This window comes from Panthera tigris, chromosome D3 (assembly GCF_018350195.1).
Source record: "Panthera tigris isolate Pti1 chromosome D3, P.tigris_Pti1_mat1.1, whole genome shotgun sequence".
In the NCBI taxonomy this organism is placed as follows: Eukaryota; Metazoa; Chordata; class Mammalia; order Carnivora; family Felidae; genus Panthera; species Panthera tigris.
The window spans coordinates 93,661,434-93,682,172 of record NC_056671.1 but is presented as its reverse complement, the minus strand read 5'-3'; the positions used below and the strand labels follow the sequence as shown (position 1 = coordinate 93,682,172).

Here is a 20,739-nt window from a genome sequence, read left to right as displayed (position 1 = left end):
CTCTGTGCCGGGGGTCAGCCTGAGGTGTCCATTTAATGTCTTCCTCGGCCTTTTCTGAGCCTTTCCTTGGACATGTGCCATCACTTCCTAATTTCCCCCAAATAGGCAGCTGTTTTTCAATGTCCTAGTCTTTAACGTGTGGCTCCCGAAAGGGGAAAAGTGGAAAACAAAAGGGGGATAAGAGGGCACTTATCCCCTTGAAGTCACTTGAGCTGGAGCTGGAGGGGTGACAGCAATGGCCGCCAGCCTCTGAGTCCGCACCTGTGTGGTCAGAGCGTGGCCTCCTGCCGTTTGGGGGACAGGGTCCTTTTCGTCCACCTGGCTTCTGCGGGCTGCTCCAGAAACACGTGCCCGGCTGCCTGCCACATGGCTGGGGCGCGGGACGGGCAGGTGCTGCTGTGCCGCGAGCTGGAATGGACCAAAATCGACTACTTCTCCCGGACACGTGGCAGGCCTCGGGCAGAGTCCACAGTTCCAAAGCAGTCCCATCACACAGGTTCCGCCCCTGCTGTTGTCATCTGGGGGGGAGAGATTCCCGGGGCCCCTGCTCTGCCGTCTTCCCTGAATCCTCTCCAAGGTTATAAGCACCTTAAAAAGAGTGTGATACATAATTCCAAATGGCCCCGACGAAGGCTTCCTCATTTCGCACCTTGACCAGCCTTGTGTCTGGTTTTTATTCTGGACTGGGCACCACCAGTGTGGCTGCAGTCTCCTCTCAAAAGCCACCCCGAGGAGAATACAGTAAAAAAGTAGCACTCTTCTTTTTTTTGTAATGTTTATTTATTTTTGAGAGAGAGACAGAGCATGAGTGGGGGCAGGGCAGAGAGAGAGGGAGACACAGAATCCGAAGCAGGCTCCAGGCCCTCAGCTGTCAGCACGGAGCTGGATGCGGGGCCTGAACCCACGAACCGTGAGATCATGACCTGGGCCGAAGTCGGACGCTTAACCGTCTGAGCCACCCAGGTGCCCCTAAAAAGTTGCATTCTGTGTAGAGTAGAAATAAAATCAGTTCTGCTGTTTCTGTGGATCAAACATGGTGACACGGTGGTCAGGAAACTCAGCATCTCGGGGTGCCTGGGGGCTTAGTCGAAGCACCTGGGGACTTAGTCGGTTAAGCGTCCAACTCTTGGTTTTGGTTCAGGTCATGATCTCGGAGTTTCGTGGGTTTGAGCCCTGCATCGGGCTCTGCTCTGACAGCGTGGAGCCTGCTCGGGATTCTCTCTCTCTCTCTCTCTCTCTCTCTCTCTCTCTCTCCTTCTCTTTCTGCTCCTCCCTTACTTACTCTCTGTATCTCTCAAAATAAATAAGCTTAAGAAAGAAAAACCAGTGTCTTCCCATCAATCTCTTTAGGTGGAAACTCTGGAGCTTTGGCCTGGCTCTTGGCCATCAGTCCCTCTCCCCTTAAGTACCTCCTCCCTGTCCGTGGGTCACAAGTGTCTTGGGAACAAAACCCCAAACCTGAGGAAAACAGTTCTTTTCTTTCAGATGAACAATTCATCAAGTCACAGTCTTAATGAGGAGAGCCAAGGAAGCAATCACACGGGCTGGGGCCGGAGGGCACGTGTTCAGCTCCCAGGAGGCTGGGGTGCCAGTTCCAGGCAGAGCACGGGGACCCCAGGAACGGCTCTAGCACGCCGAGTGGGAGGGAGGGAGAGAAACCTGTAAGAAGGAAGAGTCTCGGGGACTTGGTAGCCAGTCGATGTGCATTTGTATTAAAATATTCTCTTCAGTTCAATTCATTTTCCTTTCCTGAATGGTTTTGCAAACGTAAGAATTGTGCTACTTTTTGTCACTGCTCAGACCAAGATCATAGGATTTAAAATACTTTAAGGCGTGTGGATAAAAACAGAAAACTAAAGCTGCCTGAAGCTTTTCTGGAGCCCACTCAGGAAGGCAAGTAGGAGGGAGGCTCTCAGGGGGCTGGAGCTGGGCTTCCCTGGGCAGCGGGGGGGGGGGGGGGCGGGCGGGCGGCGGACGGACGGCCTCCTGCTCCCGCAGGTTTCAGCGGTCACATGACCCCCATGCGAGAAGCCACATACCAAAGGTCACATGTTGTATGATTCCGTTCATAGGAAATAGGCAGAAAAGGTAAATCCCCAGAAACAGAGAGCAGATTGGTGGTTTCCAGGGGCTGGAGGGAGGGGCTTGGGGAGGAGTGAGGTTTTACTTTGTGGTGATGAAATGTGTGGGAACTGGACAGAAACGTGCGGGCAGAGCAGCGTGACTGCGCTGACTGCCACCGAACTGTGTGCTTTAACAGTGCCGATTCTGTGTCGCGTGAATTGTGCCTCAATTTAAAAAGAAAAGGGGAAGGTTCATAAGCAAAACCGCGTGCTTCTAGAGCTAGAAAGCCCGTTGTGCGTGGTGTGCACTCGTGCGTGTGCACGCGTGCGCATGTACTTGGCTTGGACAGGCACTGGCTTCCTCGGTTCGCTCTGGTCGTGTCTCCCCCCAGCAGGGGCTCTTCCGGCCCAGGGAGCTTCCCTCGGTCACGGTCACATGGAGTCTGCACAGACCGGTCGGCCGGCTTCCGCACACCTTCCTCCCTTTCTTGACTGCTCCGTGACTTCTCGTTTCCTTCACTGCTAATGCCTTCCGCTCATTCTGTTGTCATCCCTATGGTCCCGAAACAGCTCCCTTTGCAGAGTCACATATTTCTGCTAAATAAGCTCACGGGACATCTTTTTTTTTTTTTTTTTTTTTTTTTTGGTGCAAGATCTCACATTCATTTTCCAGTGGATTCTTAGCCAAAGACCGTAAATGAGAATCATGTTACAATTTGTTCGTCTCATGTGCGGCTGCCATCTTATTACCCAGTTTTTGTTTGAAATGGTCTCTATTCCAGTTATTAACGAAGAGTTTTGCTCGTGAGACAGCCTGGTATATCTTCTCCTCTCTCTTATCCTTCCTGCTGATGGCCCTCCAGCCAGGCAGCAGGACAAGCCAATGACGCGGAATTTCCATTTCACTTTTTGAAAAGTAAGTAAAGCCCTTTCTAGGTCTTTGAGACTTTTTTTTAAAGTAATCTCTACACCTCACATGGGGCGCAAACTCACGACCCCAGTATCCAGAGTCACATACCCCCGCTGACTGAGCCAGCTGGGCACCCCGGTCTTGGGACTCCTGATATGAGCTCACCGGTTCTTTGAGCTCTGCACGTCCCGTGTCTGGACTCAGCTTCTGCGGGTAACTGTACCCACTCATTCTGGTCTTTTTAGATTCGGCCAAATTCTGACTGTCTTCTCTCAGTTTAATTTCATAATGGGTTATTTTTCCCTCTGAATGTTTCATAAAATAATTCCTTGAAAGACTTTATAATCATTCCGTAGACCTGTCTCGAGCTTTTCTCTAGTGGATCGCCCACCCGCGTAGGGTTAGTTTCTCGCAACTGCAGTGACACCCTTGAGCCCAGCCCCTTTCTCAGAGGGTACCTTGTTGGGTAGACAGCTCCCGTGTCCTCCACCCAGCCTCCCCTAAAAACGTCTTCCACAACCACAGGGCGCTGTCACCACCAGGGACCCGGGACACCAGGACATGGGGCACTGCTGTCAGCTACACTGCACGCCTCATCCGGACTTCCCTCCCTCCCTCCCTCCCTCCCTCCCTCCCTTCCACGTAATACTATCATCATCTGACAAATTTTAAGAATTGCATGTGTTTCTCTGAAATATTTCATTTATTTTAGTGTTTATTTAGTTTTGAGAGAGACAGGGAATGAGCAGGAGAGGGGCAGAGGGAGAGGGAGACACCGAATCCGAAGCAGGCTCCAGGCTTCCACACTCAGCACAGAGCCTGACGTGGGGCTCAAACCCACGGACCGGGAGATCGCGACCTGATCCAAAGTCGGAGGCTTAACCGAGGGAGCCCCCCAGGCGCCCCTGAAGATAATTTTAAAACAACACACACCCTCTGCTGCTCGGTCACTGATCTGTCACACTCTCGGGACAGTTAGGTTTGCATAAGAAAGGTGGCGAGGCGCTTGGGCTCGGGTCCCAACAAGGCGGTGGTGGCTGTTAAGCTCCCAGGTGCTTCATGAAAACCAGGCTCTGGCCTGAGCCCCGTGGGGCGTCACCGGGCACCTCTGCTCTCCTCCCCGGTGAGGCTCACAGATGCTTCCGAAAGATCTCCTACACTGTTTTGGGCTGTTGTTTTCTATTTTCTCTTTGTTGACTAGTTCTGGGATGTTCCTGGCAGCAGCCTGTCAACCTTGTTCCCCTGCTGCAAGTTAGGGGTTTCATTTCTGCAGCTCAGATGCCCCGCAGCTGGTGTTCCCCTGGCTCTCTCTGGACCTGGGTCCTCGCTTCCTCCTCTCTATGGCCCGTGCAGGTGGCCTGTCTCCACACCCCAGCAGCTCGGAGCTCCCGCTTTCTCCTGGTCTCACTGCAGGAGGACTTTCCATTTCTGCTACTGTTCTCACGGATTTGGGGAAAGGGGAAATACTTGTCATGGGCTGGTGGCTCTGCCTGGACTGGGTTAGTGCCTTCTCACCAGGAAAAGCCATGCAGCTTCATGAGCAGGAGCTGGTGGGGGCACCTCTTAGGGCCCACCCCTTTTCTTTCCTGTTTTTCTGAATATTTCCTCCCTTTTGTTGTCCTTTTATCTATTTTCATGATTTTGTTGTTCAAAACTAAAGCGGTAACAATGTTCCTCTGTGGGGTCTCAGCAATCTGTCAGCCACATGGGCATTCCTGACCCAATGGCTGAGTAGGTCCTTGCAAACTCAAGGCTCTCAAAGGCAGAAGTAGAGCTGAGAAAGGTGGTAATACCCTTGACCTCTGGATGCCAGGGGCCTTTCCTGAGTCCAGAAGAGGCCAGAGAAGGCCTGGAAGGTCGGACCACCGTTCCCACGGCCCAGGAAAACGGGAGAGGCAGTAGGTCTGTGGTGCTGGAGTGTGGTTCTGTCCTCCCCGTAGGCGATCTGCATTTTAAGAGCCATCTTTTAGGGGTGCCTGGAGGGCTTGGTCCATTAGGCGAAACTCTGGGTTTCAGCTCAGGTCATGACCTCGCAGTTTGGTGGGTTTGAGCCCTGCATCGGGCTCTGCTCTGGCAGGTGTGGAGCCTGCTTGGGATTCTCTGTCTGCCCCTCCCCCACTCATGCTGGCTTTCTCAAAAATAAACAAACTTAAAAAAAAAAGAGCCATCGTTTATGAAATTTAAAATAGTCACAGAGCTGCTCTGCTGGTGGAGTCTCAGTGGGAGGTGCCAACCAGGTGGGAGCTGCGTTTGGTCCGTTTGGTCCGCGTCGGGCTGGGCAGACACTGCAGGGCTCACGGTGGCTCCTTTACGTAACAATATGGGTGTCGGTTTGAAAGACTAGAAGTGGGCTCAACTGGGTTTTTAGGAGTCCTCAGTCTGGGGCTTTGTGCAGTGTGTGTGAGTGTGGTTAAATGCCATTTGGGAAGTGGTAAGGTGGTGGACATTTCAGAATTCGATTGTATGTTACAGGAAGTAATGCTCATCTGTAATGAACAATCCCAGATTCCAGTGGTTGAGCCCAGTGAAACTCATCGGTGTCACAGTCCGACATGGGGGCTCTGCCTCATGTTGTCAGTCAAGCGTCACGTCCCATCTAGCCGGGAGCCACATCCTAGGCTACATCCCAGTGGATTCTCCACTGTCTTGTTTGCACCTGGTCAGCAGGTGAAGGCAAGCAAGGAGGGTCCGGTGGAGGCCCAAGGGGGCCAGGCCTGCAGGTGGGGTGAGTCAGTGTCCCCTACCCTCATTGGCTAGAGCCCGGCCACTCGGCACCAGTGCAGGGTGAGGACACAGAGGCCGGTGGTGGGCCCAGCCTCGGCCACGGGTGGTGAGCTACCGGAAGGAAAGGCTGAGCTCAGAGTACGGGCACACAGACGTTCTTTGCCCCAGTCCACCAGGCGAGGGCTACGGCTGGGTCGACGAAGAAAGCCGGGGTGGGGGTGAGAGTCATCGGGGGACCAGCACCAAGTGCTCTGGGGCTGGCGCTGGAAGTCCGTGTTCCGGAACTTTACAACCCAAGTTCCTTGAGTGAAGCCTCCTATCTGTCTCCTTGCAGGTTTCCTGGACACGGGGGCAGGCACAGCAGCGGAGGGGGGCGGCCCCGCCTCTTCTCTGCCCGTGACGCTGACCGTCTTGTTAGTCACTCCCTGGGGACTTCTAGATTCGCTTCCGGTCGTGGCTGTCACCATACACTGGCTGGCGGAAAAAGCAGAAATGCGTTCTCTCGCAGTTTTGAAGGCTAGAAGTCCAAAATCAGTCTTACAGGCCCAGGTCAGGGTCCTGGCAGGGCTGTGCTCCTTCCGGAGGCTCCTGGGGACAGTCCCTCCGGTGCCTCCAGCCTCTGTGAGCTGCCTGTGTTCCTTGGCCTGTGGTGGCCTCTGCTCCTTTGTCGTCTCCCGCCTTCTTCTTGTAGAGACACAGGAGATGGCATTTAGAGCCCACCTGGGTAATCTAGGGGGATCTCCCTCCCTCAAGATCCTTTTTGCAAAAAAAAAAAAAAAATTATTTATTTTGAGAGAGAGAGAGAGAGCATGAGTGGGGAGGGGCAGAGAGAGAGGGAGAGAGAGAATCCCAGGCAGGCTCCGTGCTGTCAGCACAGAGCCCAACACCATGCTTGATGTCACGGACCATGACACCGTGACCTGAGCTGAAATCGAGAGTCAGATGCTTAACCAACTGAGCCATGCAGGTACCCTGCTGTCTCAAGATCCTTAATGTAATCACATCTGTATTTTTAAAAAATATTTTATTTTGGGATGCCTGGGTGGCTCAGTCGTTTAAGTGTCCAACTTCAGCTCAGGTCATGATCTCGAGATTCTTGAGAATCGGGCTCTGTGCTGACAGGTGGGAGCCTGAAACCTGCTTCCGATTCTGTGTCTCCCTCTCTCTCTGCCCCTCCCCTGCTCATGATCTGTGTGTGTGTGTGTGTGTGTGTGTCTCAAAAATGAATAAATGTTAAAAAATATTCAAAAAATTTTATTTATTTTTATTTTTTAAAAGGTTTCATTTTTAAGTAATCTCTACACCCAACATGGGGCTCAGACTCCTCAACCCTGAGATCAAGAGTCACACACTCCACCAACTGAGCCAGCCAATGCCCTGCATTTCTTCTCCTTCTCCTTCTTCTTCTTCTTCTTCTTCTTCTTCTTCTTCTTCTTCTTTTTTAATAAGGTAACATTCACAGGTTTCTGGGGATTAGGATGATATACTTGGGGGCCATTTTCTGGCCTAGCACAATTTGGCTTCTTTTGTTTGCGGGAAGTCATGTAACACATTCACCATCTCAGATGAGCTGTCCTCCTTTCTCCTGACTGACCGATGGTTCTAGACCAGAGAGTGCCACTTGGATTCCAGACAGTTGGTGTTTAAAACGATTACAAGCCCACTCTCAGTCATCAGCTCACTTTCGGGGTGAAGTCCTGGGCCAAGAACGCAGGATTGTATCCACTTAGCAGGCTCTGAGATGTGCCCTGATAGATCCAGGGGAGTGGGCGGCTGGGGGCCGGTGAGCAATCTGCCCGCCTTTGCCAGCATGAACAGGACCAGTGGACGTGACTCCATGTGATCCAGTGAGAGTAGGCGGGGAGCCTGTCCCTCCACCCCAGGCTCCAGGGCAGAGTGGAACGCTCCCGGGCCTGCAGAGTTCAGGAGAGGCGGTTAAGTAGGAACACCTACTTCTTTTCTCCCAGTCTTGCCGCTACTTCCCTCTCTGTGTGTGTATTTTCATTTCCCTGTACATTCCTGCTGCTGTGTTCTCAGTCGTTCCCTGTGGATCCTTTGAGTAGCTGTGACTTAGAAAACCTAACAACAGCCTGGGACACTGGGGGGAAGTAAGCATGACCCTGTGCTTTAAGGAGGCCCTTCTCATCACACCAGGCTTGTTTGGGACTTAGTCTCAGTGAGGTCCGTGCTGTTCCCATGATTTCTCACAAAATCTTCCCGGTAGGAAGCAGGAGACCAGGTCAGACCTGCGGGCGGGGAAGCTGGCCCGCCAGGTGTGTGCCCCCAGGGCCACCTGCTCTCATCCACCAGGCCTTCCCTTTTGGGGTGTTTCAGGTCCCACCGCACTGAGATGGGAGCAGAACCCTGGGGCCCTGCAGTTCTCTGCCCTGAGTCCCTCCTGCAAGAGGCCTGGGCACACAGGGCTCGCTGGCTTCTCACAAGGGTCCTCACGGCTCACCATCCCACCGGGCATAGGGCTCCATGCATACCCAGACCGCCAGCATGCAGGCGCGGTGCACCTGCTAGGGCCCCTGGGGGCTCACCTCGGTCGGGGAAGAGCTCTGTGAATGGGCTGAGGCTGGGAAGCACTTGGCAAGTCAGGGAGCGGCATGTCCAGCACGTCCTTCGGTCCTTCGGTCACGATGTGTCTGAGAGACTGCGCCCCGACCAGCAGTCCCGGCTGCCGCCCTGGGCCTGGGGTACCTGCGGTGGGAGCGGAAGGCGGGCCTGCGGAGGCTTCGGGCACACGGTGGGCCTGTTTCCGCCTCACCGGAGACCAGGTGAGGTTCCTGACACGGCTCACTTCTGCACCCTGCTCCTCAGGGCCCCGCCCGCATCGGGACGGGCAGCCCCCACCACCCCCCAACCCCCCGACCCCCCAGGTCGTCGGAAACGAAGGTGCGGAGGGACCGCCGGCATCACCGGGGGCGGGGGAGGGCAGACCCAACCCGGGCCCCCACGAGGGGGGTCCCCAGGCCTCGCGCAGACCTCGGCCGTGGACGGCACCCTGTCCTCTGCCTTCCGTGGCGGCGCACCGCGTCCACACGGCCCCTCGCCCAGGCACAGGTCGGGGGACGCGTCTGGTGCGTCCCTGGCTCTCGAGGCGCGGTCTCGCCACGCAGGGGTTTCCTAACCGGGGAGGGGCGGGCCGGGCCGGCGGAGCAGCATCGCCGCGGCGACCCCCCAACCCACGACTTCGGTCTCGGTCTAGCCCCGACCCCTCCCTGACAGACCGTTGCGCTCTAGGACCCAGCGCCTCTCGGCCTGCCGCCTGGGTGGGCGGGTCCCCTGCATTGTGACGTCACTCGGAGGCGGGGCTGCGGCACTGGGACGGACAGACGGAAGGTGCACGCAGAACAGACCGGGCGGGGCCGGCGCGGGCGCGGGTGCGGGCGCGGAGGGTAAGGGCCGGGCCCCGGATCCGCAGGCCGCGTGTGGACGCGGGCGCGGCGCGGGGACCGCCCTCCCCTGGCTCGGGGCTCGGGGCTCGGGGCGGGCGGTGGGTCCCAGGACTGAGTGTGTCTCCCCACCCCCGGGCCGTGCGTCCCACCCCAGACCGAGCCAACCCCCTCTCCTGCTGAGCGCGCCCCCCGGGCCTGAGCGCGCCCCCGGGGCCGAGCGCGACCGCAGGGCTGAGCGCGCCCCCGGGCCGAGCGTGTCCCCAGGGCTGAGCGCGCCCCCGGGGCCGAGCGCCCCACCAGGGCTGAGCGCGTCCCCAGGACTGAGCGCGCCCCCAGGACTGAGCGCCCCACCGAGGCTGAGCGCGCCCCCGGGACTGAGCGCGCTCCGCCCCACCCCGGCCGCGTGTTCCCGCTGGGACGCAGCCATCGCCCGCCCCCGGACTGAGCGTGCTTCCCAGGCCCGCGTCCACCGCCGTGCGCCCCGCGCCTCTTTCCCCCCGCGGGTGCCGGTTCGCGTGCGCAGGGCTCCCTGAGGCGCCGGTGTCCGAGGAGGGGGTCGTGCCGCCGCCGTGAGCCTCCGCGGGCTTCCGGGAGCGCCCTGGGAGCGCGACCCTCACTTTGCCTCCAGGGCCCTGCGCCGGAGTTCACCTCCTTTCCTCTCTCGCCAGGCCCCGATGGTGGAGGACTGCACAAGGTAGCGGCGGCGATGTGGGGGTGACCGTCAGCGCGCGTTCCGGGACCGTGAGAGCGGAGGGCCCCCGGGCCAGGTGGACGTCAGTCGGGATGGAAGCAGAAGGCTTGGATTGGCTTTTGGTCCCCTTGCACCAGCTGGTGTCCTGGGGGGCAGCCGGGGCCATGGTGTTCGGAGGGGTCGTGCCCTATATCCCACAGTACAGGGACATCCGGAGGACTCAGAATGCGGAGGGCTTCTCTACCTACGTGTGTCTGGTGCTCCTGGTGGCTAACATTTTACGGATCCTTTTCTGGTAAGTTGGGAGCTTTCTGTGGGGGTACTTCCAGGGTGATGGCTTTCTCTTTTTGGGGTTTCGGAGTGGGGTGGTGGTGCAGGCGGCTGTACTTCCTAGGAGGGAGCTGGTGAAGTGGGCGGGACTGTTCCCCGGGGAAAATGGTGGGATTGGAGTGGAGAAACTTACTGTAGTCTCATGTCCGCGTCTTCATTTTCTGTCCTTCTTACGTTGTCAAATATTTTCCCACGGACTTCTGTGTGCTGGATGAGGTCCTAGAACTGGGTCCCTGTCCTTAGAATTTGCATGGCAGTGGAAAAGAGAAAACAAGGAATGAGTAAGTGATTAAGATGAAGAAAAAGGGATGAGCTGTAGGAAGGGGACATCACAGCCTGACCGCTGAGCCCCTTAGGAGGGCACATCACAGCCTGACAGGAAAGAGCATTCAGGGGTCATGTACAGGGACGGTGGTCCCCTCAGCCTTCCTGTTGTGTGTACGGTTTTGTTTTGTTTTGTTTTAATAGGAAAGTCAACTTTCTGGATAATACTTGAGACTATTTTTTCTTGCCACTCCCAGCCCAGCTTCCTCTTATTATCATTTGCATTCGGGTAAGGAACTGGAAATTAATTTTAACAGTTGCTAAAGCGAGACATGTTTGGGAGGGGGAGTTTTTAGAGGAAATGAAATGAGATCTTGGAGCCTCATTCTAAGACTAAAAAGGTCTGGAACTTTCCTTTCTACTTGGTGGCGTCCGGACCCTCTGTGAGCACAGATAGTGAGGAAAGTTGCTCCGGAGGGTGGGTGGGTGTGGAGGCCGGATAAGGGCGCCAGGCGGGGGTGTCCAGAGCTCTGCTTCTGGCCCTTCCTTCTGACTTGTTCGTTACTGAGTAATCACGTTTTTTGCTAGTTCTTTTTCTTAAGTTTATTATTTATTTTGAGAGAGAGAGAAAGAGAGCGATCAGGGGAGAGGCCGAGAGAGGGAGAGAGAGAGAGAGTCCTAAGCAGGTTCCACACTGTCGGCTCAGAGCCTGATGCGGGGCTTGAACTCACAAACTGTGAGGTCATGACCTGAGCTGAAATCAAAAGTCAGACTCTTAACCGACTGAGCCACCCTGGCTCCCCAGCTAATTCATGTCTGAGTCCACCTTACGGAGGTACGATTTACGTGGAATAAAAGCATCCATTGTAAGTGAACAGTTGGATGAGTTTTGACAACGCCCCCTTCCTGTCACCATCATAACTGAGAGATGACTGTTCTGAGTCCCGAAGTTCTCTCCTCTGTGTTCCATCCAGCCGTGGCCCCATGCCTTTGATTTGTGTCCACTGTGTGTTAGTTTTGCCCTCGTCCGGGGCTTTTAAAAGGTGAGCTGGTAAGTTGGCTCCTCCCTGGAGAATGTGTCACACCGCCAGGTTTGTCTCTGGGCCAGGCTACTTTGAAAGGAGGGCCAGTGGGTGCTTAGTTTTTTCTTTGGCACAAGTTGAAGAACCCCATTTTGAAGATTCCTCTTTTTCCTTTGGGGACAGAGCTCACTCCCTTCAGGGTGACACGTGGCTTCCCTTTTCTAAAATGGCCTTAATCCAGTCTAAGGTTGAACGGAAGCAGGTCCCAAAATGCAGTTGCCTCTGACACAGTTGTTAACCCTGAGCGCACTGGAGGGCGCTCAGGGAGCCCCTGGCCTGCCACCTGCCTGGTGTCACAGCGTTGGCCAGGAAGGGCACTTCATTAGGCGCTGGAGTGGGTTTTCTCTGGCAGCGGAAGGGAAGTGCCCGAGACTGGCTTCCCTTATGGGGAGGGGGGGCGGGACGGAGAGCAGTTGAGACGTCTTTTCCTTAAGAATACTCATCCTTCAGGGCGCCTGGGTGGCTCAGTTGGTTGAGGGACCGACTTCGGCTCAGGCCGTGATCTCGCGGTCTGTGAGTTCGAGCCCTGTGTCGGGCCCTGTGTTGACAGTTCAGAGCCTGGAACCTGCTTCGGATTCCGTGTCTCCCTCTCTCTCTGCCCCTGCCCCATTCATACTCTCTCTGTGTCTCAGAAATACATTAACATAAAAAAAAAAAAAAGAGTACTTTTCCTTTACGATTGCAGAGAAGAGAATAGGGTATCTAATCTATGTCCAAATACCTGGTTCGGAGAAGTCAGAAGTTAAACTAATTTCTTGAAAGCCAAGTCACCAGGGCCTCTGATTTAACTGGCATTTAATGCGTTTGGACTAGAAGTTCTCCCTTCACTGCCGGGCCTGGGACTTTGAGAACGAGTGTGTGCCCTCTCCTAATTCAGCACAGGGGGCCTGTAGTGATTCTCAGTTTTGTCCACGGGCCAGCGTATTTCCGTGCATCCGATTGGTCCTTCCCCGGAGTCTGCACCCTGAGCCGTCCTGGGTCACTTCAGGGGTCCTGTGGCTACCGTGTGAACCCCAGCGCTGCCTTCAGGCAGCATTCTGGGATGGAGGGGGGCTGGCAGAGGGCACTGGTCCCTCCTCAGGAGTCTCTCTGGCCTGGGCATGTGCTTCTCACATAGGGCAGTACTTGGATTTCACGGGGCGAACCCCAGCAGGCAGGCTGGGCTCCGCCTGTGACTTGTGACTAACATGTACCTCTCTGCCCACCTAGTCCTAAGACCCCACTCCTGGGCCTCCTCCAGGCTTCATGGGTTAGTGGCCCACATGATTGAATAGGGTTTAGAGGGTTTCCCGTGTCCCAGACACTGCAGATGCCGCAGGGTTTACGCTTCGGCAGAAGCATTGTGTGGAACGTACCATTTACACACACACGGGTCATGGCGGGTGCCCCCTGAAGGGGAAGCAGGCTCTACACTGGAACAGTGGTGAAGTTAGAGCTGAAGAGTGTGTTTCCTAGAGCTGGCTGAGAGCGTGGTCCTCAGAGCTCCAGGCTGGGAAGCCCCCTGCAGACTCGTGGAACGAGCTTGTGGGTGGCCCTGCCGCCCGGGGAGGCCAGCAGAGCTTGCAAACCCCAGGTTCCTGAAACTCGTGAGACCCTGGCACTTTATTTCTTACAATTCTTTTTTTTTTCTTTTATGTTTATTTGTTTTTGAGAAGAGAGAGAGAGTGAGCAGGGGAAGGGCAGAGAGAGGGGTACAGAGTTTCTGAAGCCAGCTCTGTGCTGACGGCAGAGAGCCCAACGCGGGGCTCGAACTCGTGAACCGTGAGAGCATGACCTGAGCTGAAGTCGGACGCTCAGCGGACTGAGCCACGCAGGCGCCCTGATTTCTTGCGATTCTTATCATCCTTTTGCAAAACTAGCATTCAGCAGATTATATTCTATAAAATGCTGATGTATAGGATTTTGCCTCTGGTGTCAGGAGAAGCCAAGAGAAAGGCTAAATGATGCCTCGTAGCTCATATTTGCAGGCTTGTGATTTTGTAGAAGGGACGAGGAGGGAGGGGCCACGGTGCGTGGATGATGTTGCAAGGCCCCCCCAGAACTTTGTGCCTTGGCGGAGGTAGTTCTCAAGCTCCATTTGTATTGGATGAAGACACCGCATCAGAGATGCGGTAATGTTGGATCGGATGCATTATAACATTGTATTGGCTGCAGTGACGTTGTATCAGGAACGTGGGCACACTTCAGCCACGTAGTGACACCGTATCAGATGTGGTGACGTAGCATCATCTACCAGAGACGTAGTAGGGCTGTACTGGAGATGTATTAACACTGTATCAGACGTGCAGTGAACAAAGTAACTGAGATGTGATAACACCGCACTGGAGACCTGCCTTAGAGCCGCACTGGATACGGCAACATTGTGTCGGCGACGCCGTAAGCTGTTTCCGAGGTGTGGTAACACTGTATTTGGACGTGCAGCCTGACACTGGATGGGAGCTACAGGAACACTGCCAGAGATACCACACTGTTGAGGACGTAGTAACATTTTGCTAAGGGTGTAGCAGTTGGCGTGACACAGGGAAGTAGATACACAACTTCTTTCCGCTTGAGCTTTATTCTGTAACTTTGAAGACCCAGAGAAGGTGATCTCTGTGGAAACTTTGGGCGAAGTGTTGCCTGTCCCCTCTTCGGTGTGTACCTTCCTGGGGGGTGAGACCTAGGGACACTGCAGTTAAGGGGAACTTTTTTTATTTTACTGAATTTTTTTTTTTTTTAGTTAAAAAAATTTTTTTTGATGTTTTTATTTGCTTTTGAGACATGAGCTGGGGAGGGGCAGAGAGAGAGGGCGACAGGAACTGAAGTGGGCTCCGTGCTGACAGCAGAGAGCCTGACATGGGGCTCGAACTCCAGCCGTGAGATCATGACCTGAGCCGAAGTCGGATGCCTCGCTGACTGAGCCTCCCAGGCTCCCAGGCGCCCCGAACCCTTTCAGAGTGGCTGTGTGAGCGGCAGGCCCTTCACCTGTCTGGTAGGCTGTCCCATCATTTGTTCTAAGAAGAAGTTGTGCCAACCCATATCGTCAGGGACAGGAGAGGGAAAAGTTTCTCATGACATCCCCGTCAGTACAGATTATTAGCATCAAAGGAAGAAAAGCTTAACTAATTTGACAAGTAAAAAATGGTATCTTTGTATTTTAATTAGTTTATGAAGTTACTAATGACATTGAACCCTGTTTCATATTTATTTTGTCTCTTGTATATCTTTTGTGGAAAGTTGTGCTTTTTGAAATTTTGTGTCTCAGCCTGTCTTCACCCTAAGTACTCACCTCTGCTCCCTCTCACTTCACTTTAAATGGTCTTGTTTTTACTATAAACATTGAGTTCATCTGGATTTGATTTTTGGTGGGGTTTTTTGTTTTGTTTTTTTGATGTTTGTTTACTTTTGAGAGAGAGAGAGAGAGAGAGCGCGCGCGAGCATGTGCGACGGGGGAGGGGCAGCGAGAGGGGGACAGAGGATCCCAAGCAGGCCTGTGCTGACAGCAGCAAGCCTGACGTGGGGCTTGAACTCTCAAACCATGAGATCATGACCTGAGCCCAAGTCGGACGTTTAACCCACTGAGGCACCCAGGCGCCTCTTTGGGTGTGTGGTTTAAGGAGAAGTGCAAACCTTGATTTCTTTGCCCAGCTTTTCCAGTCATTGTTTCTGTTGAGTATTTAAAACATGAAAGTGGCCTTTCTCGCATGATGAGCTTGATGTGAGGGGCCCCAGAGCAGCTTATTTATTGTGGTTCTTCCCGGCCTGCTTGGGAAGGAAGCATCTCCAGTCTTAGTAGGCTGACATCTAGCTTCTGCTGGCCCCTTGTCTGACCTTCACCTATAGATGAGTTGACCCCTGGGGTCAGCTGGGTGACCGTGGGATCCAGTTCCTAGAAATGACTAGAAACGTCCTTAGATAGTCCCCGGTGTTATAGTCGCCCTCTACAGCAGAGATGAGGTGCAGGGGCAGTGGCTCACGGGTGCCAGGGGCCTGGAGCCCATGCGAGCCTACGGAAGCGCCCCCAGCCTGTGCCTCTGACCTAGAAAGCCCCAGGGCACTGTCACCTCTTTCTTCTCGTACCTTCTCTTCACCCAGGCCTGGCTCATCAACCCTTTCTTGCTCCAGTCACTTAGCATTTCCTTTGCAATTCCTGAGGCACCTCAGGAGAGGCCTGATGAAGCAGCCGAAGTGACGTTTCCTGGGGAGGCAGGAAGAAGCTGGTGGTCATGGAGCCGTCTGCTGTGTCCTGGCCCCTCTGCCCTTCCTGGACCCAGGTGGCCTGGGCCTGAGCCTCTGTGACCTCAGGCCTGCTCTGTCCTTTGCTCAGAGGACGTGGGCCTTGGCGCCAGGAACCAGTGCAGAATGCCGGTCCTGGAACCGGTGTCTGTGGAACCCCCGCTCCGCAGGGAGTGTCTGTTTTTTCCTGGTCGCTTGACCTCCTGTGGGAGCCTCAGCTGGTGTGGCTCCCCTCCAGGTGGCACATTCTCACCTGCTGGGCTGGCTCACCGTGGCTGTGGCCGTGGCTGTGGCCGTGGCAGATCCTCATCGGAGGTGCTGTCTGCTCTCTCCTGAGAGGCAGGTGATCCGAGCTTGGCGGTGAGGTGCTCACAGACGTGGGCTTGAAGACGCCGAGTCGGCCCTGGAGCGGGTGCGGGGGTCAGTGTCTCTACCTTGGGGACATCGCTGTTTCTTTACCTTGTAGGTAAGACTTGTTAGCATAGGCACAGCTTCCAAAGACATGCCCTGGCCGGCGGGGAGGGGCTGCCTCTGGTCTCGTCCTTTACCACGAGCCCGGCCGCTGAGTTTTTGTCCCGATTTCTCATTGATTTGGTGCAGTCCCAGGGGTGGCCCCTCAGGGAGCTCTGCCCCAGCTCTGTGTTGTGGGCGCGGTCGGCCCCCGGTGAGCCCTCTCTGCAGGGGGAGCTGGGTGTAGGCTCAGGGCCGAGGGAGTGAGAGGGCGTGGGGGGTGGGGCCCAGCGGTGGTCTCTGTGTTTTCTTGTTTTCGGGAGCAGCTGGGAAATCAGACTGCAGGCTCTCCTGACTCAGAGGTGCTGACCGCCAGCCCCAGGTCTGGGAATACCCTTCAGGCCATGTTGTAGGCAGACCTAGCGGAGTTCCTTCTCCAGAGCAGCTGGGCTAGAATTGGGGCTGGGCCTTGAAAGAGCACGGTGCTGTGCCCTGGCCTCGTCGATGGTAGTCCCGCAGGCCTGCGTGGCCCGACCAACAGGTCACGGCTCTGGTGGTTCTGGTGGCCGTGGCGGAGACCCCGAGCTGCCCCCGGAAGGGCCGGGCTGTTCTCAGCCCCTGGGGTTTGGGTTCTGCCGACAGGCCCAGTCTGTGCTAGTCACTAGATTGCGGTCTCACCTCCTCGAGCTTGTGGCCGAGTTGGTGAGAAGTTCTGCCCCTGGAGGGAAAACCAGGAGGGAGGATGTGAGAGCCGGGCGGGGTTGGGGCCCGGAGAAGAGCGGGAGCCACTAGGCCTCGGCTGGGGGTCAGCGAGACCTGGGTGGGGAGGGAGATTGGGCAGAGAGGCCTGGGTCGGGGGGTCAGGGCCTCAGGTCGGGAGGGGGGTTGTGCCCTCAGCTGCCTTCTCCTCTCTGGGGTGGCGGGTGGGGGGTGCCCTGGCCCCCTTCACTGGTCTGCTCACAGCGTGGGCTGCTCTGGCCTGCTGACCCCACTCGTCTTCGTCAGGGGGCAGGGCTTCCTGTCATTCCTGGACTCCGGAATGCATCTTCCCAGGGCATCAGGTGGTCTAGGTGCCTCTGCGGGTGCCTCTGCAGGTGGGGTGTTGGGCACCTGGCTGTGCGGCGAGGGAACGGGGAGTCCCGTCCACACCCTCATCAGCGGCTCCTGGGGAGGTGAGTGTGGCTTTTGAGGAGCCGTGCACATGATTCTGAGAGGTGTCCCCGCGCCCAGCCGTCCAGGAGTGTCCCTGCTCACCCAGCTCTGTGCACCGTGGAGCCTGAGGCCGAGGCAGTCGGTGCCAGAGGCTGTGACGGATGTGAGAGACCCTCTGGGGGCTGCTCAGGATGTGGCCGTGGGGGCCTTGGTCGGGACCTGGGCAGGGAGAGGCGGTGAGGCCCCTGGTGTGCGGGGGCCCTCCTGATGCCGTGGTCTCTTTACCTCCCCAGGTTTGGAAGGCATTTTGAGTCGCCGCTCCTCTGGCAAAGCATAGTCATGATCTTGACCATGTTACTGATGTTGAAACTCTGCACCGAAGTCCGCGTGACAAATGAGCTGAACGTAAAACGCCGTTTCTTTGCAGGTTGGTGATCTGCAACTTTGGGAATAAAGCACTAAATCAACAAGCAAAATCATCCTGTGCTCGTGGGTGACGTAGGGAGCCGTGTTAGTGTTACCTGAGCAGCTTTGATTTCACCAAATGCTCGGTTGTGTGTAACCGATGTCAGTGTTTTCAGCACGTTAAATGTTTACTAACTAATCTCAGTGTGTCAGCATCCTCTGTGATGATTACGAGGGGATTCTGAATTGGGACAGGATCAGGTCACAGAAAGATGCTGTCTGAGGAGGCAGTTTTATCTCTGTGTGTGGCTTGTGCATGAGACATACCCTTCACTTGTACCATTTACCTGTGGCCGGGGTAGCGGGGATCTTCTCACACACCTTACTGAACATTCACCCAGAGTCATGCTGCTGTGGGGCCAGGTGGGTTGTCCCCTGGAGCGTGGGCAGGACGGGTTACATGCTCGGCCCGCGCTGCTCCGTGACTGTTTGTGGCTCAGCAAAGAGAAAATTCTTCTCGTTTTTGCCTTTTCCTTTGAAAAAGCTCTTTCTCAGCTGATGTTCTGTGTTTGAACACGCAGGAGGGTTAATGCCTTACTTCTGGTTTTCTTCTAGTTACTAAATTGAAGACAGCTCTCGCTTTGATTTTGTCTGAAATAGTGTGTGTTTATCTCCACTGTTGCTCAGAGAAACGTTTTTGCTAGTTTGTTTACTTTGGGGACTCTTGTGGACTCGAGGTCTTGCCCCTGAATTTTATTCCTGACGGTGATTTTCTTTCCGTTTGAGCGGACCCTTTCCCCCTGTAGCTTCTGTCTTTAGAGACGAAGGTGTGCTAATTTCAGTCTTTGTAGAAAATAGGTCAGCCTCCAGCTCTGACGGGTGGCCTGGACCGATTAGGGTCACGTCAGCTGTAGAGACCAGCACGGTGTGCTTCTGTTGTGTGTTTGTTCTTTCTCGTCTCTCCCTCTTGTGACCTGGGAAATCACACCGGAGGCGGGGCTGCTTGTATCGCTGGTCCTTCCTTGAGAGCGGGCGTGTCCGGCCCGGTCCCTTAAGAGGCGAGGGGCTGGGCCCTTTACTTGCTCTTACCTAGCAGTTTTCTCTGCTGGCACAGCTCCCGCCCGCTTCTGTCTGTGATCTGGGAACCCCATCTTTCGTGTGCGCAGGGTCTCAAGGCCGGCTGCAGAGCGCTGGTGTGAGGGGGCGTCAGTAATGGTCCTCCTGCCCCAGGGACAGAGGAGCGCCGGGAGCGGGCACGCGGTGCCCACAGTTGCTTGGTGTCCTGAGCCTCAGGGTTTGAATCATGAGCCTGGGTTTTGTGATCTTGTGTGAAATGGGGTGTAAGCTCGGATGAAGTAGGGTGCCAGATATCCTGCAGGTGTGCGAGCGTCCGGGCCCTGGACAGTCCTGGAGTTTAACATTTATGTGACCTTGCTGAAATACGGGAACGTAGGTACAGTGAGGGTGAGGCAGGGGCTGACCTTGTCAGCGGGAAGCCAGGCCTCTCCTCTCCTGTCCCGGGGGTTCATTCTGTCTTGACTTCCAGTGCTCTATGTAGATTCTTCCAAAAGCAGCATTTCTGTTCTGGGTAACTAGAATGGATTGGGTTAAGACTGTGAATCCCGGTTTCCAGGGATAGGGCTGCCATCTGAATTTTGGCAAGTAACCCTCTCTGTGATGAGCCAATTAATGGAGCCTGCTTCGTCCACACTTGGCAACCGTGGTGCCACCTCGCGGGGCTCAGGGGCTGCAGGCAAGGTGAGTGTGAGGCCTCGGAGGCAGGGGGAGGTTGGCCTAGACTGTCTGGGTGGACCCAGTGTCCGCTGGGCCCGTGGAGTGGAAGAGGAGAGCCCGTCAGGGATGGACGTCAAGAGGATGTGGTTCTGGCTTTGGACGTGGGGGAAGGGCTAGGAGCCAAAAGCACAGCAGGCCTTTGAGCCTGGAACAGCCTTCATCTTCCAGCCAGCAGGGACATGGGGGCCTCAGCCTCCAGGATCCAAATTCTGCCAACAGGTTGGATGCACGGGAGGACCTGGGTTCTTGCCTGGAAACTTCAGAAGGAATATGCCCTGACTTTAGCCCAGTGAGACCCATGTCAGACTTCTGGTCTCCCAAATAGTGAGGTGATACATCTGTGTTGTCGGCCGCCGAGTTTGGGGTAACCTGTTATGGCAGCTGTGAGGTCTGCAGCGTCTGGCGGGTGTGTGTTGGCGGGCGTTGGCAGCTGGCCAAAGGGCTGGCTGGAAATCCGCAGACGTACAGGTGGGCGGGGCTGCAGAGGCTTTGACCTTGCAGCGGGGAGCAGCTGTCTGCTGGTGACGGCCAGGACTGTGGGGGCAGTTGGCTTGCCCTGCCGGCTTCCGCTTTGCCGGGGCTCTGGTGGGGTACGGAGGACCAGGCCTCCTGACCCCTGGGCTCCCTGCTGGGCCCCAGACGGCCTCAGGGGGAGAATCTACCCTAAACTCCGCATCCTGGGATCGTATCCTGGGATCCGGGATACAGTGTTTGAGAGATCTTGAGATTCATACTTAATTTATTTTTTTTATTTTTTTTAATGTTTATTTATTTTTGAGACAGAGAGAGACAGAGCATGAGTGGGGGAGGGTCAGAGAGAGAGGGAGACACAGAATCTGAAACAGGCTCCAGGCTCTGAGTTGTCAGCACAGAGCCAGACGCGGGGCTCGAACTCACAGACCGGGAGATCTTGACCTGAGCCGAAGTTGGAAGCTCAACCGACTGAGCCACCCAGGCGCCCCTACTTAATTCTTGAATGGAATTGGGGTTACATATATTTGCATCTACCATGTGTAAGGTACACAGCACACTCATCAGGAAGCTTTTAAGAAACCTGTGGGTTTATTTCGTCTCCTCTGCCAGAAGTGGGAGGGTAGGGTTTGAAAACACCAACCAGTTCGGGCTGGAGAGCTCTGAGATCGCAGGAGCGGCTGCGCCCTGTGCCTTGCTGGGGAGGCCTGCGGTCCCCGTTTCCTGGAGGCTGTCAGTGGGGCGTTGCGGAGGGTGCTGGAGGCACACCGAGCAGGCACATTCAAGT

At 55.6% G+C, this 20,739-nt stretch overlaps 2 protein-coding genes across 8 annotated transcripts in view; one reads left to right on the top strand and one right to left on the bottom strand.

Annotated features, from left to right (window-relative positions):
* Positions 1-7,107: 7,107 nt before the first annotated feature.
* On the bottom strand, positions 7,108-9,525 carry LOC122232406 (mRNA decay activator protein ZFP36L3-like). The gene is made up of 4 exons (XM_042961580.1): positions 9,294-9,525; positions 8,686-8,985; positions 8,241-8,400; positions 7,108-7,610 (listed from the first exon to the last, which is right to left on the bottom strand). Exons 1-4 carry the CDS (start codon positions 9,523-9,525, stop codon positions 7,424-7,426), a joined length of 879 nt encoding a protein of 292 aa, XP_042817514.1. The 3' UTR covers positions 7,108-7,423.
* SLC66A2 (solute carrier family 66 member 2) overlaps positions 8,974-20,739 on the top strand; it is a 52,311-nt gene continuing 40,545 nt past the window's right edge. For 3 of the 7 annotated variants that reach the window (XM_042961443.1, XM_042961438.1, XM_042961444.1), the window contains exons 1-3: positions 8,994-9,098; positions 9,767-10,084; positions 17,576-17,709. In XM_042961443.1, the coding sequence (XP_042817377.1) occupies positions 9,882-10,084; positions 17,576-17,709 (337 nt within the window). In that variant the 5' untranslated portion in view covers positions 8,994-9,098; positions 9,767-9,881. Of the gene's footprint in view, positions 9,099-9,177; positions 9,197-9,243; positions 9,668-9,766; positions 10,085-17,575; positions 17,710-20,739 lie in introns of those variants that run through there. The other 4 variants (XM_042961441.1, XM_042961442.1, XM_042961440.1 and 1 more) reach the window with 4 other exon arrangements.

Bases quoted from the DNA above. Each gene is read 5' to 3' on its own strand.
- LOC122232406 (XM_042961580.1), bottom strand. From the start codon at position 9,525: ATGGCTGCGTCCCAGCGGGAACACGCGGCCGGGGTGGGGCGGAGCGCG. The intron at 8,986-9,293 runs GCCCGGGGGGCG...GTCACAATGCAG, and splicing joins GGCCCCGGGGGCGCGCTCAG to GGGACCCGCCCACCCAGGCG. The intron at 8,401-8,685 runs GTCTGCGCGAGG...CTCCCACCGCAG, and splicing joins GGGTGCCGTCCACGGCCGAG to GTACCCCAGGCCCAGGGCGG.